We start from the raw sequence: 16,681 nt of genomic DNA, 5'->3' as shown, positions 1-16,681 counted from the left end.
GCTGACGAGGGCTGGAGGTTGAGGATAACGCCAGCGGAGAGACGGACGCCGAAGGAGCCAGGAGACGAGGGCGCCAGCCATTAGGAGATCTCGGAACGGGGAGCCGTCGTCGGGTGAGGTCGAAGAGCGCCCTGACCGATGCAGTTTGGCATCCGAGCGTCCACTTCGGCGGTCAGACGTCGTCGTCGTCGTCGTCGCTGCGTCGGGAGTTGTCGTCGTCGTCGTCCTTTCTCGAGAGCCGGTCTATACTTAGTGGGGATCTTGCTCTGATGAGTAGGTCGTTTGTTTTGGTTGGTCTTGCAGGCGGCACTTGGCCGGGTCACTCACACTCACTCACTCTCTCTCTCTCTCTCTATCTCTATCTCTCTCTCTCTCTCTCTCTCTCTATCTCTATCTCTCTCTCTCTCTCTCTCTCTCTCCCTCTCTCCTTCCCTCTCCTTCCCTCTCCCCTCTATCCCCCTCTCTCTCTCTTTCTCTCTTATGCTTTCTTCTGCTCTCTTCCCCCCTCCCTCCCACCCCACAGAGGGACTCTTGTGTCTTTGTTGTGCCGTGCCGAGGCCCTTCTCACGCAACATCTCGCCGCCGCCGCCGCCGACTGCCCAGTAGTGGCTCACTCCGGCACGCAGCGAACGCCCCCACCCCCCTTTGCCATTTATTTTATTCGCTTCATGTTGCAACGACAGCCTCGTACTCTTGGTAAGGCACGCTTCGATATTGGCATACCACGAGTTGTTGCCCCTCTAGATTTGCTTGGTTGACATTCGACCCACGCTTCCAGGGATATTGTGTGTGTGTGTGTGTGTGTGTGTGTGTGTGTGTACACAGTATGCGTACGTACTACAGTTTATTTGCTCGAGTTTTGTGTGACTGAGTAAACTTCATATTTCGTCACTTTCCCCCAACATACAATTAACACCCAGAGGAGTTTTAGAGCACAACAAAAGTATATATACATCCACGACCCACTTTACCTCGAGGGGGCGGGGGCGTGGGTGGGGGTCATGCCCTAAGACGAATCAAAAAAATCTTCTGGTGTTATCCAGAACCAAATCTTGTTTGTCGGCGTGTGTGGAATAGTACATTAGTTTACAAGTTAATTTTGTCGTAGCCTTTCCTTGTTATGTCATTCGCAAATCATCATCTCGAACTCCTCTCTCTCTCTCTCTCTCTCTCTCTCTCTCTCTCTCTCTCTCTCTCTCTCTCTCTCTCTCTCTCTCTCACTCAGTATGACCCTCTATGACTCCTTTTGTCGTTTCTTCTTCTTCTTCTTTTGCCCTCCTCTCCACTTTTGGAGTCTGTGCAGGCACGGAACAAGCCAGCCCCATAAGAAGTACCCTCCCCCAAACTCCTTACTCTTATTGCCAGGGAGTGAGTGAGGGAGGGAGGAGCTAGCCAACGATAGGGAGCACGTGTGAGAGGGGAAGGGATAAAGGCAGTGACGAGTGATGAGGGGAGGAGGAGAAGGTCGGGGTGTGTGTGTGTGTCGATGGGAGGAATGGATGATAATGGAGAAGCCTTGGGCACTCTGGTTCCCCTTCTAGCATAGACTTTCGTTCTTAGATTTCAGACCAAGGTTTCTCCCACACCGACGCAACCAGTTGCATGAAACTGATCGCAACGGATGCCTACAGTCTGTGAAATCAGTATTCCTTGTACTGTATGGACATGAACATAAAATTTTCCTGTATTTGTTATTTCAGAAATGCAGGTATCTGATTTTTAGTGGGCAAACGTACATGGAGTACTGCTTCCGTAGAGTGTAGGCATCAGTTGCGATCGGTTTCATGCAACGGGTTGCGTGGGTGTATGAGCTGCCTTAATCTTCATTCCTTACCCTTGGTGCATAGACTTAACCTTCATGTCTTAACCATAGCCTTCAGCCTTGGGACGTGAAACCTTCATATATCTGCGAGCACCTCCGGCCCGCTGCCCCGGAGCAGTGTCCGTGCTTGGATCGAAAGGTCGAGTGCGAGGGACGCGCCCTTTGTGCGTCAACACCCCCACCCCCTCCTCCCACGCCCCACCCCCTCCCTCATGTCCGAAGCCTTGACAATCTAACAGTCCCTACACGATTAGGAAGATTGACAATACATCAACGCTGTATTATTGTCTCACAACCGCGAACATGGCTTTTCAGTACAATATATAGTCAATGATATTGTGATAATTATCAATATCTACAATATATTCATGTAATGCTGGTTTATTACATAATCCCTCCACACGTCAATTTAACACCATGCGTTCATAGTAGTATGGATGGATTGTTGTGCTATGTTGATTGTGTAGAAATTATGGTACACAAGCCAGTGAAAAATCCTCTCTCTCTCTCTCTCTCTCTCTCTCTCTCTCTCTCTCTCTCTCTCTCTCTCTCTCTCTCTCTCTCTCTCTCTCTCTCTCTCTCTCTCTCTCTCTCTCTCTCTCTCTCTCTCTCTCTCTCTCTCTCTCTCTCTCTCTCTCTCTCTCTCTCTCTCTCTCCTCTTTCTTTCTCTTTCTATTTTTGGAGAATGGCTTTTGAGATCGTTGTTGACTTTGCGAACTTGAGTCAAGGAGCACATGGACATATGAATCTTCACGAAAGGAGATGCTGCTGCTGCTGCTCTGACTCATTGGGACATCTTGCATCTCGGAACGAGTCAGCATCGCAGTATAGTTGACCTCTCTCTTGACATAGCCAGACGGCAGCTAGAGTGAGTAGAGAGTGTACTCCCAGGAAGGAAAGAGTTAGAGAACATGCAAGTTGGTCGCTTCAACATGCTGACGTTCTTTATGCGAATAATTTTGTCTTTCTTTTCTCTTCTTTTAGTTATTTTTTCTTTTCTTTGTGCGCGTGTGTGTGTGCGCGCGCGCAGCTGAGTGAGGCGAATTTGAGCCTAAGAGGAGCCCTGTTCAAGTGGTGCAGGTACCACCCTATGCCTGAGGGCTTTTCAAGACCTTAAAGTGGTTTCTGCCTTACTTGGGGCCGGTGGATTGAACCCACGCATGGGGGCCCTCAGGAAGAGGTGTGTGTGTGTGTGTTTGTGTTTGTGTTTTTAGGGGATAGGGCGTTAGACGAATAAAATGCGCCTGGGAACAACTTAGGGAGGAAGGGATCGGGGTGGGGTAGCTCCCTGTGTGTTTTTTATATACTTATGTATTTATTTTTTTATTTTCTGATGATTAGAAGGGGCACTGAAGTAGTGTGGCAGTCAGGGGGGGGAGGGGGTGAAGCAAGCCTAGCAACATTATTCTTAAACAAAAAGCGAAAATGTTTTGGTTGCATAGATTTGGTTGCAGCACGTTGGCCCCCCTTCCGTAATCCGTGGCACGTTTTCGTTCCTTCATACTGCTCTCGAGTTGTTCATCATCTTTATACAAATGTATTGTTATAATAATAATTTTATTAGGCATTGAATCAATATACATGTAGTGCAGATAATGAAAAGAACACATAGTGCGAAATAACAACTACAATTGCCGAGGATAAAACAAAAGAAACATGCAAGATTATTTCAATTGTTGTTACTGTTAACATTTAGTTCATTATGAAAAAGGTTTTCAATCGAAACCCCTCTCACTTTCTCTCTCCCTCTCTCTCTCTCTCCCTCTCTCTTCCTCTCTCTTCCTCTCTCTCTCTCTCTCTCGCTCGATCGCTCTCCCTCCCTCCCTCTCTCTCTCTCCCTCTCTCTCTCTCCCCCTCTCTCCCCCTCTCTTCCCCTCTCTTCCCCTCTCTTCTCCCTGCCGTGCCATTTGTGGGTTTCGTGAAATACATCTTTGACATATGTTCGATGTCCTGATGATTTTAAAGTGTACGTCAGTCGCAGACCATCTTTTATTATTGAATTAATGCACTGCGTATTATAGGGACTTAGTGGCATCCCTACGGACCAGCGTCACACATTTTTGAGAATAATAACAATAAAATTATGATAATGGTAACAACTCTTGAAATTCTATCTCGGCGTTCAATTGGGTATTGTGTCTAAGGACAGAAGCACCGGTTTTTGCTGGCGAAATAATAATTATAAAAAAAAATCACTATTTTTATGAGAGGAGATTGCAGTACTTGATGTAATATTAGAACCCTTATCGTGGTAAATTTATTGCTACATCGCCTTGGCTGACTCACGCCAGGCCTTGTTGCCGATAAAATCAGTTAATTTTGTTTTTGGTCAATATCAAATGGTCGCTCTGCTTCAAGATGGACCCCGTTCTGTCCCACAGCGAACGTAATAATCATTTAGCAGGATCCTGTTGAAACTGAATTTTTTTTGCAATACTTCATTTTGATTAATTCAATTATTTCATTTTCAGCTCAAAATATCGTTCGACGATGCGGCAACTCGGCTGTTCGAGTATCCGAGTGAGAATACACTGGTGGAGGAGTTCGACGCTGCCAACCCGCCCGCCACAGAATCGAACCCAGGGTCCAATCAGGCACTGCCCAGCTCCCAAGGTGGGTAGTTCCTCTCCGACGTACACTTTAAGGTAGAACAGTCGGCCATGCCACTGAGAAAAACAAACTAAAAGGTGATGGCACACTAGGGATTTCTCGCTAGCATGATACTTGATTTTGCTACGTCGTTTGGATAGAAACTACTTCGGTTACGATCTTTTTGTTTCTCGAATTTCCAAATGTGAAATTATCTTAACGTCATAGCGTGAGAAGCAGAATGATGAACTAAGATAATTTAAACCTATACAAACTACTACATATACGAAAATCTACAATATTGTAACCGAAGTCGTTTCTACTCGAGCAAAGTAGCAAAAACACATAGCATGCTAGCCTAGTGTGCCACCATCTTGAGGAAGATGAAAGTAAGCACAAGGCACAGGACGGGAATGATCAAGGTTTGGTGTTGACAAACCTACTTTGATAATGAGTACCCACTTCTTAGTACTTTAATCCCTCTAGAGACTAAAGGTGAAACAGATTAATTTAGTGTTGGCCAAAACGAAATCCTTAAATGTTGTAAAGATATGGCTCAGATGATATGAACTAGTGATAAGTAGTTGAATGTACAAAATAGATGTAATTTATGTACCTCCCAGAAATATACTGGGACTCGTATATGCTGTATACATTTCATTTGTGCAGTACGCGAGTATATGCCATGCACAAAAACGTAAACATGTATAGGTAGATAAACAAGATATTTAGGTAGATACACAAGCAAATAAAATAACCAGTGAAGAGACATGACGTCATGTCGTCTAAGTGTTCAGCCAACCGAGTCAAACTTTGCATTGCACAGATCCCGGTTGGTTAGATTGTATCTACCTAAATTGAAAAAATCGTCCCAGAGACCAATAATTCCCCCTTAGTAATTTATTCTATTCCCCTGAAAGTCTTGCACGCCAGTATGATTACTTATTTATTATTGTATGGTTTCGATTTTATATGCTGGCGATTTTCTATACAGATTCACAAAACAAAATCTCTGGACATTAGTAGTGCATGAAGTAGTCTTAGTTATAAGAAATGATTGAACTTTAATTATTCCTAAAAGTGTGTCCTAAAGTAAACTTTATAATTTGTCCCATATTTTTCATACAACATAAAAATCCCAGTGCCTTTGCAGCATTTTTATTACTAATATATAATATTTATTTGTTTCTACAAGATCACGGGCAGTGGCTGGTACGTGATTACTCCTCTATCCCATCGAACCTTGAAATCTATTATCTCTATTTTTGCCTGGTCAACCTACTCTCGCTTGCAGATACCGCAGAATTTTCTTTTAGTTTTTCACACATAGGTGCCCAGATGTTGCTATCACCTTTTTCATTGTACTGATATATGTTTTGTTTTTGTTAAATCACAACCAGAAACTAGACGCGTCGACGAAATTACTTATGTCACCCCTTAACATTTACGTTTTCTATCTCGTAGTGTATTGTACATAAAATATGGAGTAAGTGGATGGGGGACTATGCGAATATCATAATTCGCATGGCAATTAATTTGTACGGTTGTGTGGAATGTGTGAGGAATATACTTTTGTATTATTTGCTCAGACTGAAATGTTAATCGGTAGAATTTAAGGCTACCTATCTTCTGAGCAAAATAGTATGATACATGTTTATGGTATACATAATTTTAATAACAAGTCATTCCATTGGAGAAGTGAAAACAAAATTGAAGATCGGAAAAAATAAAGTAGCTCAGTATAATGCACTTTGGGATGTTGCCTGAACCGACTTGTAGTAGTCCCATTTAACAGTTTTGACCCAAATGGGGACTGGTCTGTCAGTGTTTTGGTGTTTTCTTTCGTAAAAGTGAACAGACATGACGTCATGTCTCATACGAAAGCCTAGTACCAATTTTGGTTTTCAGCTACTGTACTTTTTCTCTCGAGTGAATTACATACTTTCTACTGTAGTAATTCTATGAATATATACCAAGGGTTTTTCCCCCTTTATGAAGGAAATAACGAGGTCCAAATAACCTACTGTAATTCACTTTAAAGTAAAGCATATTTACATGCTTTAATGGAGCGCATCAGATATTCGGCACCAAAATGTAAATTAAAGTTATGAAAGCAATAGTACAAGTCAAATATTGTGTAGTGCCCCCTTTGAATGAATAAAGGCACCTGATTTTAAACAGAACAAAATTAAGAAGGTATCCCAGTTGTCTTGTTTTGTTTATCATTTTATTTATTTTATCGTTATTACCTTCACATATTATTACGTGATCACATCAGATGGTTTAACGGAATTAATATTTATTCCTTTGCTTATTTATTTGTCATAGTCTTGCAGTGGACTGCGATCTTGGTAAGGTGCTACAGTAGTCTCTTTTAACTAAGTCGATAGAGACAGTTATGAAGATGGTGATTGGGATGGGAGAGTGGGTGGAGTGTAATCTACATTTATATATATAATACTGATCGCTTGGCATGACGAGGCTTCAACAACCCATTCTCTTGTCGAGGATGACGACGTTGCATGTCCGGATCGACCACCTTGTTTCCGAGGATTCAGCTTCTCCTTGTCATCATAAACGATTTACTTCGAAGTCGTCGCAGTTCGACGATGACGTGTTAGGGTTGTGAGAGGTCGGGGTAGGTGGTGGTGGTCGTCGTCATCGTCATCATCGTCATCGTCATCGTCGGTTCACGTCGAGCGTCGAGCTTTCGAGGTCATGCACTCGCACGCCCGCACGCCCATCCTCGTGGTGAAGACGCCAAGTCACCACCGTAGGTTGAACGAATGGTACGGACGGGCTACCAGTCTTGACCAAATTCTTTTAGCCACGGCTTCCTCATATATATATTATATATATATATATATATATATATATATATATATCATATATATATATATATATATATATATATATATATATATATTACATATATGTATATATACATATATTATATTATATATATATATATTATATATATATATATATATATATATATATATATATATTACATTATATATATATATATATATTTGTAATATATATGGTTAGAGTCCTTGGCTGTACCACGTTTCAATCTGTAAATGTTGGCCTCCTCGAGTCTCTCTGAGTTGATGGCTTAGAATTAGTGTATTGTGGTTGATAATATATATATATATATATATGTGTGTGTGTGTGTGTATATATACTTTGTTTTTGCAACGCATTCATGGAATTTATTTTATACACAGAAATATTTTAGCTAATATACATGTGAATGTATCAGTCTCACTCCGTTGTCCTACTCGGTATTTTGGCTTCTTGTTTCGGCTGGCCTGCAAGTCCAAGCACTGGGGGCAAAGTTTTTTTTTTTTTTTTTTTTTGGGGGGGGGGAGTGAAGTGGCCCCTAGCAGAAGCCCCTCTGCAATCTTTCTCTCTCTTCTCTCTCTCTATATATATATATGCATATATATATGTATATATATATCATAAGACGGTGCCGTGCATTAACTCCTCACCATCGGGTTTGAGAGAAGGGCGTGTGTGTGTGTGTACACGCGTGTGCGTTTTAATCCACATGCATCTACGTATGTGTGTCTATCTATTTGTAATATACAGTGAAAGCTACTTGTGTGCGGGTGTTTACCTAATTGTAGTATACAGGAAAAGCAACGCTCATAGGACCATGTTTCTTACTCTCCAATATTATTATCCTTTGCTACAAACTGTGTGTGTTTGTGTGATTCACCATGGTCTTGGATCACGTGTTGGACTCGTGATCGACAGTTATTTCCCTCTCGGAAGAGAGCTCAAAGCTCATATATAACCGATCTGGGTAATGCTGTGACCTTACACGCGCGCACACACCCAACTCCCCGCCCACGAAAGTTGGAGAAACACCCCGCAGTGCAGCGATACTGAAATTATTTCAGCCTTGGGTGGGATTCGATCCCGAACCTCCGTAGTGGCAGTCGGAAACTGTAACTATTGCGCCACGAGGTGTGTGTGTTCGTGCGTGCGTGATCGGTGATTCGTAGGTGATGTTGTGCCATGTTGCGCTCGAAATCGTTCATTCGTTCCCTTTGATGCAATTTTTTGCTCCCGCGATCGCGCGGGACGGGGCGGGGCGCCGCAGTTGCTCGAGGAGGAGTGGGAGGAAGGGGAGGTGGAGGAGGAGGGCAAAGAAAGGCGTTCCGTTTGCAGGTGTCCAACACGTGCTAGCTCGGTAAGTGTCTTTTTGTTTTCCCCCCAATGTCCCAGCAAGGTAAAAGAAAATCCAAATCGAGGCCAAATTTGTTAAGAAAAAATGGGATAGAGGAAGAGAGAGAGGGGCGAGGGGAGAGAGGGGGATGAGGGAAAGAGAGAGAGAGGGGAGGGGATGTAAGGAACAGTGTTAAATAAGGACATGTTACAGCCCCATTCCATTCGACGCTACGGTGTTCTAATTTCGTTTATTTGTTTATTTATTTATTCGTTTATCTAGTTTTACCAGTGACCACAAAAATACTAGACTTGTAGCCGTGTCCATAACTCCCACACTACGCGGGTGCCTTAACTTAGGGTAAAAATCTTTCAAATTTAGCCAGAATAAAATAAAACTAGGTCTCCACAACAAACGGGTTTGCCATAAACTAAAATATAAACGTTTGGGATTGACCAGTATAAAGTATGTCAAGCACATCGAAAAAGACGAACTTTCCGGGCTGATAAAACATGGGAATAACAGCCTTATGTACAGTTGAGACAAGGCCTGTTGTGGTGTTCCTCTATACGAGGCTTGAGCTACCAGCGACTTCACGCTGACAAGCAATTTTCCTCTTCGTCTTCAAAATGTTCTTCCCCTTCTTCTACCTCCACTGTTTCAACTTGTTCTACTTCTTCTAATTCTTATTCTAATTCCATTAATGATTCTTCTGTTTTTTCTTCTTATTCAAATTCTTTTTCTTTTTCTTCTAATTCTTCATCTTTTAATCCTAATTCCTCAAATTATTATTCATCTTTATCTTCTAATTCTAATCCATCCTCTAATTCCTCTTGATGGAATGCTAGCTAATCTTATTTAATTTGGGGGGAAATGGATTGTGGACTTCAATGAGACCTCTATATTTGTTTATTTATTAATTCATTTATCTCTGTTAATTTATTTTGAAAATGCGTCACCGCACAGTAGTGCCATGTGCCCTTCATCCCCCAAAGTGCAAATAAGAACCAACTGGCGTTAATCAAAATGAAATATATCAACCTCGTTCAAGAACGTGGTTAGGCTAATACTTAACCCCACCTCCTGGCCCCCGGCCGCCTTACTGTTGAACAAAATCAGCTGGCGACAACAAGAACCAATGAAGAAATCGCTGATGGTAAATGGGTTAACTTAGTTACGACGCGGAAGTTCGTGCCTTCATGTGAGGTGACTCTTGGTGAGGGAGTCGGTTGGGTCCTGCGCCCACTCGACCACAAAGACGACCCCCGGACACTTCGACCCAGAAGAACTGAACTACTTTGGAATACGAAATAGTTTTGTCTTCCTCGTCTAGTTTTCTTATTGTAATTCTTCTTATTCTTCATATTCTAATTCTTCCTCGATTATTTCTTCTTCAAAAAGCTTTTTGATTAATTATATATATCTTCCTCCTTCACCTGCATAATGACGTCAACGCTTCCGTTACAAGAAAGGGGGGGGCGGATGAGAGTAAGAAAAACACCCAGGGAAGACCACAGTCCCTGCCAGAACCGCGGGTCTCCCGTACCTACCAGTGGGGGCGCCCGGTGCAGATAATCAGGTCAAGTCGTCTCTTGCTGGGTGTGCGTGGCAGTGGAGCAGGCAGGCAGGCAGGCAGGCTGGCAGGCAGGCTGACCATCTGCTTTCTAATGACGCCAACGCCACCTACTTGCCCAGCGTTCCTTCACCCTTTATCAAAGTGCCCAAGTGACCAAGCCAGGGGTGGGCGGATAGGGAGGGGAAGGGGGGGGGGTAATCTAGATACTACGAAGCCTCTTTAGATCTAGTTTTTTGTTGTATTGCGTAAACAATCCTGTACAGAACGTGTCACGTGACATTTGTAACTTGCTTAATAGATTTTAAAAAGGAAATTGTCTGAGAGCACAACGTATTAGCACTCCGTTTAATGTCGAGAAGCTGAAAGCTTTGTACTAACGTCCTCTAATGCAACCGTCACCGTTTGTGTTTGCAAATTCAAATGACCATCGTTACCTTCCTCGACCCGCCGTATGCCGGGCCGCCGCCGACGACCACCCAAACGTTTGCGCCCGCGCGCCATCTGTCGCCCAAAGTCAGAAATTGTTGACATGCAATGGGAACCTTATGCAGCTATTGCGGTGTGCATATTTGAGGGTTCTACCCCGTTTATTTATTAAATATTTTCTTACTTATTTAGTTGTTTATACATCATTCATTTCATTTTATTCATATTCCAAACGTCGAACTATCTGGGGCGCTGAAAAATTACGTTTGAAAATAAACTGCATTTACCTCTTGATATTGTGCGTCTACCCCGTTTATTTATTAAATATTTGCTTACTTATTTAGTCTTTTATACAACTTCATTCATGTATTTAATTTTATTCATATTCCAATCGTTGAACCATCTGGGGCGCTGAAAATTCGCTTTTGAAAAATGACTGCATTCTCTTGTGCTTATGCTCGTTGGCATAGTGTGTTGTCATGGTCAAAATATTTTAGTTTAATAATACGGTTTACAGCAGTGGGATCAGACTTTAAACAATGTGTTATTTCCATTTAACGATCAGAGTTCGAGTCCATCCCAGGGGTGAAAAAAAGATCAGCATCGCTGTGAGCCGGCACCCCAACTCTGGTGGGCAAGGATTTTGTTTGTTTTATTTATCTTATTATTATTATAATTTTGAGATAGGTATCGGGCTAAATACGAGATCTGAGCTCTCTCCGTGAGGATAATAGCTGTCGATCACGAGTTCATCACATGGTCCAAAACCGTGGTGTATATGTACCTAGTTCAGGAACTGCTTGAGGAAGTAAAGTTCATGATCGGAATGATCCCATTTGGTGGATTCTGTGGTAAACGTCACCCCCCCCCTTCTTTTTCTTCATCATCGTCTTCTTCCTTTTATCTTTCCTCTTCGTTCTCCTCTTCTTTCTCCTTCCTCTCTTCTCTTCCTCCACACGAAGGCATTGGCCTCGAGTGAAAAGACCTTTTGCATTGATAGAGAAGATAATGGCACATTCATGATTATTTCCGGCCTCCTTGCTTAGAAGTCTTTCTTTCCCGTCTGCCACGCCACCTTCATGATGAGGGCGATAATGAGGTCGAGGAGAGCGTCAACTCCTTTGCTCCGGTGACGACATTTACTAATCTTATTCTGGCTAACATCAGGTGATTGTGTGTGTGTGTTTACCTATTTGTATTATACAGGAAAAAACTACGCTCATTGGGTTCAATCAACAACTCTCCCATATCTCGCCTCAATTTCACGTACAATGCAAACAATCTATATCCTTAATTTAAGTGTGCGTGATTCACCATGGTCTTTGGGTCACTTGTTGGACTCATGCTCGACAGTTATTTCCCTCCCGGAAGAGAGCTCTGATCTCGCATATGACCGATCTATGGGTAATGCTTTGACCTTTACACGCACGCACACACCCAACTCGCTGCCCACGAGAATTGGAGTAACAACCCGCAGCGCAGCGAAACTGAAATTATTTCAGCTTTGGGCAGGATTCGAACCCGGACTTCCGTAGAGGCAGCCGGGGACTCTACCAACTGCGCCACAAGTTGTGTGTGTTCACTTCGTAAGGAAAGAATGATGCCTTTTTGTCGGCTATAACCAGCGCTTCAACCCGTGGGGCAATTATCTCACCGAAGAGGCGATAACACATGGGGTAAAGGAGAGATTGAAAGCGAGTATCAGACCAGAGATTTAGCTTCCAGTCGTAAAACAATACTCCGCTACTCTGGTCCATACGGGTGTCATGAAGTCGCTAAAATATTGACCGCATAAAACACGTGGAATGAGTACCCCGTATGCGGTCACAGAGAAGTTAGATGCGATGTGTGTTTTGTACATTGGAACATGTTTGTTTGCAACAACACCAACGCGAGAAGGATTTCTCCACAAGATGTTTGGTGCTTGCGAAAGTGCATCTGTCATAAGCCTGTGCGATAGCAGCTGTTGCAATGTCATTCAGTATTGCGCCGCTATTCTCAACCCCCCCCCCTCCTCTCCCCACCTTCTCTCCCCACCAGCGTTCTTCCCGCAGTCTAAAATTTCGCCTTCCCACATCTCCCACCCAATGGAGGGAGGGAGGGGGAGGGTTCGGGCCCGTTGCTTCGCTCGGCTAGCCAGCCCGTGTTCAGTCCAGTGACGCACGGTTAGAGTGGAGCACGTACAAATCATTCTCAGCCAGTTACCTCGACAGTTCTGACAGTGCACCTGTAGGATTCTTGTGTGTAAACGTTTCGTGGATGTAGGAATTTGGTGTCCTCAGGGTTGTTGTATCTATCGTCCTGATTGCAATAAGAGACGAAGTGTGGTCCCTTGTGGGTGTAAACGGTTACAGATTAAATCCAAAACGGAGATACCTGGTATACATATTCACAGAGAAACTACATAGTACTTCTCGCGCAGACAATGGACCACGTAGCGACTGCATGAAAGCGTCTAGTGCTTTCCTGCTGTCTCACCCATTCCATGACCTTTGTACGTTGTAACATGCACGATGAACTTTGCTTGATATCATGCGTCTTCTTGCACGCCACGCGTTCTCCCGCCGATGAGGTGGCGGCACACGAAGCATTTCACGATAGCATGCTACTTGCTTTTGCTGCTTTGTTTGAGTAGAAACTACTTCGGTTACGATTTTTCCCGAAATGTCAAATTACTCTTACGTCATATAGCGAGAAGCTAATAGACCAACTAAGAAAAAAATAAACCTAGAATAAGAATGTTAGACAATGTTGAGATGTTCTTACGGAAGTCTTAAGAATATTGTAACCGAAGTCGTTTCAACGCAAACGAAGAAGCAAGCGCAAGTAGCATGCTAGTGCCTCCACGTTTAAGGTACCTGCGAACCGATCCCGTTACAGTGGTTTGACTTATCTCCCAATTCCGGAGAACTATAGAAGCGTGTTGGGGGACTCCACCCGTGTACGTAACGAAGTCGCTGACGGGGTCGGTCGTCCCGTGGCGTCGTGGAAGTTGGGGGGGGGGGCACGGAAATTATTGTACTTTGTATCATATCTCGGCCACCGCTTCCGCTGTGTGGAGGGATTTCACTTTGCAAAAAAAAAAAAAAAAAAAAAAATGTTGCCGGTGTAGTTTGAGTTCGGAAAGTTCCTCACAGATGACCTACAGTTTCATGGCGGGTGAAACACGACGAAGCCTGATAAGAAACTGGACAAAAAACAATCGACATTTTACCGCTTGGTGGTAGTGTTAAGGAATTCCACGTTGGCTTTGGCGATGTAGATGTGCAAAATAGTTTTGCATGGTGGACCTCGGACATTACGAATGGGAGAGGTTCGAATATCCCGTTGTTGGTTTATACCCTTTGGCGAAATGGTGAAGAAGAACCATCTGGCCAGGTCGGGGGGGTCGCGTGGATCTGGAGACCACGCGGACCCAAGTCATTGACTCTGCTCATTCTTGAACCAACTTATCGGCTTGTGGTTCGTTTCTTCTCACGGACGCAATTTATTATCTCTTCCTTTTTTCTTTTCTTTTCCTTTCTTTTCTCTTTCTCTTTTCTCTTCTCTCTATATTTTGTTATCTTTTAATCTCTCGCTCTCTTAAACTCTTAATCTTTCTAACTGTCTCCCACTAAATCTCTCTTCTCTCTTTTAATCTCCCTCTTTATTATCCCTCTTCTCTTTTAATCTCCCTCTTTATTATCCCTCTTCTCTTTTAATCTCCCTCTTTATTATCCCTCTTCTCTTTTAATCTCCCTCTTTATTATCCCTCTTCTCTTTTAATCTCCCTCTTTATTATCCCTCTTTTTTTCGTCTGACCTCTCCCTCTTCCCTCTCCCTCTCTCTCTCTCACGCTTTCACCAGGATCTATCCACGAAGGCGTCTGGAGTCTGGGAAAAAATTACCCAAGATGCACGAAACACACAAGCCTCGAGTTAGTCTGCCCGTGGTTCGGGGGTCGTTGTATCGAGGTTGAGGAGAGGCATTGGGGGTTATCGATAGGGCGAATAAAATTGTCGGACGTCAACCGAGACTCTCTCTCTCTCTCTCTCTCTCTCTTTAATACGGACTCTCAGATCACCAAACCAACATCAACAAAAATATCCCCAGATGTTGAACAAAGTGTGTTGGTTCTTGCTTAAGGTTACATGCCACATCGCGGTCACCAGATCTGACCCATGATAGTACGCGTGGCTGGCAGCCGTTAGAGAGGTCAAGCGCGCGGGTTCGAAATCTGGCCACGGCGTGGAGGTTGGCAAAGTAAAATACAAAAAAAAATTGTAACGTAAAACAGAACCGAATGATGTACTTGGTATGTCTAGATATACAGAATACAGAAGTTCTACAGTAAAAACATTTATTTTAAATATGTAGTAATGTAATATTTCAGATATTTGATAGGGAAAGTTCGAATTTCCACAGTAGCATTGGACGAGCCATGCACATGATCCAATGTCCATATTTTAGAGTAGGGATTGGCAATCTGGCACGCGTGACAAACGGTACGTGGCAGGGTTGACACAGGCACGCCAGCTGGTCTTGAAATCTTGTTACACTAATGAAAAATAACGCCACCACTTCAGATAAACTAATTGTAACGATGAGAAATCAAACTGAATCCAAATCGTTCACGATTTAGCCTTCACTGATACCTCCACAGTAGCAAAACAGTGCTAATGAATTTACATTAATTTGCGTACCAAGAAACTTGGCTCGCAGGGTACACGTCACAAAATTCCAGTCTCCCAAAGGTTACCAAGCCCTGTTCTTGTGTGACTTGGTTTGCTCAGTGATTTTATTTTGTGATCTCTAGGAGGTTGAAGAACGGCAGCATAAACACAGGGTGCGTGAATGAATATGTCGCCCGACGTCTGTTGACTTGAGATGTTCATTTTTCCTTTTCTTTCATAACCGTTGGTGGTGCGACGAACTTTTTAGTTTATTCTGTCTAACATCGTGAGGGTAGATTAGGGGAAACGGGGATTTGGTTGATGGAGACACTTTTGTGGTTCAAGCCCCATCTTCATCGGAACGGAATCGTCATGTATGAGCCAGAACAATAATATAATAAATAATGTTACGTCACGGCAGCTTGAGTGTAATGGGGGAGGGAGAGTTGCTGTAGAAATCCCGTAGGTGGCGGACGATGAATGATGAAGAACACGGTCTGAATAGCAGGAGATTATGGCGTCATCAGACGGCAAAAGATTATGGCGCCATTAGAGAGGATTTGGCTTGGATGTATAGCACGGCTGCCTGCGAAAGTTGTCGATAATTGCGACGCTCGCTCCCAAGTTTTGAAATTGAGGAAAACGGACGGACACGGTCGGTGTCCTGTTGTCTCAACGAACCGAGCGACAGACTACTTTATTTTATAATTTTAATTAGTTCTTTACTCAGTAGGTTTATTTACCCGATTATTGCATTGTTTTAAATTTAGAAAACGCCCTGCAATATAGACTTTTTCGTATTTAAACTTTGGCAAGAATTTTTCATAACGGTCGCAAAATACCCTATGCACAGTAAATCGCTTCATCGTGTAAGTTGGGGTGGGCAAACATTAAAATAGGAATAATTTTCACTACTTTAATAAATACAGAACCTTAGAAAGTGTAAATATAGGGTAAATGATTAAGAACAAAACATTTCCCTATTTTATTTTGGGACTTTTCTTGTAGAGTTAATATTTTAAGAGCCCATTAACTGTGAAAGTAATTTGCAACGATCAGTTTTAGAGAAAAAAATTATAGGTACATGACTTGCAAAATTTCCGTCAAACATTTTCGCAATTTCATTTTAGAACCCGTTTTCTAAGACTAAGACAGTTTACATTAAATTAAGTAAAATTTAACCGTTATTTGTAGGGAGGAAAAATGTTGCAGAGGTGTTGGACATGAACATTTTTAAAAATTATTCGAATCTCTACTACACGATCGGCAACCTATGGCACGCGTGCCAATACATCAAAGTAAAACCAAATCGTCCAGGAATTTACATATACTGGTATCCCGATTGTAGTAAAACAGAACATATGAATTGGCTAACTTGCGCACTAAGAAGCACTGGTAGTCTAAAATTTTGCCGACCCCTGATATACTGTTTAATT

General features: G+C 42.9%; 1 protein-coding gene across 1 annotated transcript in view; it reads left to right on the top strand.

Moving 5' to 3' along the window:
* LOC143025572 (uncharacterized) overlaps positions 1–16,681 on the top strand; it is a 213,068-nt gene that overhangs the window by 189,853 nt on the left and 6,534 nt on the right. The window contains exon 3 of the mRNA XM_076185456.1: positions 4,294–4,435. Coding sequence (XP_076041571.1) covers positions 4,294–4,435 — 142 coding nt within the window. The remainder of the gene's footprint in view (positions 1–4,293; positions 4,436–16,681) is intronic.

The sequence above is a fragment of the Oratosquilla oratoria genome, chromosome 5 (genome assembly GCF_046742065.1).
Source record: "Oratosquilla oratoria isolate Oo_2021 chromosome 5, ASM4674206v1, whole genome shotgun sequence".
In the NCBI taxonomy this organism is placed as follows: Eukaryota; Metazoa; Arthropoda; class Malacostraca; order Stomatopoda; family Squillidae; genus Oratosquilla; species Oratosquilla oratoria.
Note: the sequence above shows the minus strand (reverse complement) of the source record. Positions and strands in the feature narration are given on the sequence as shown.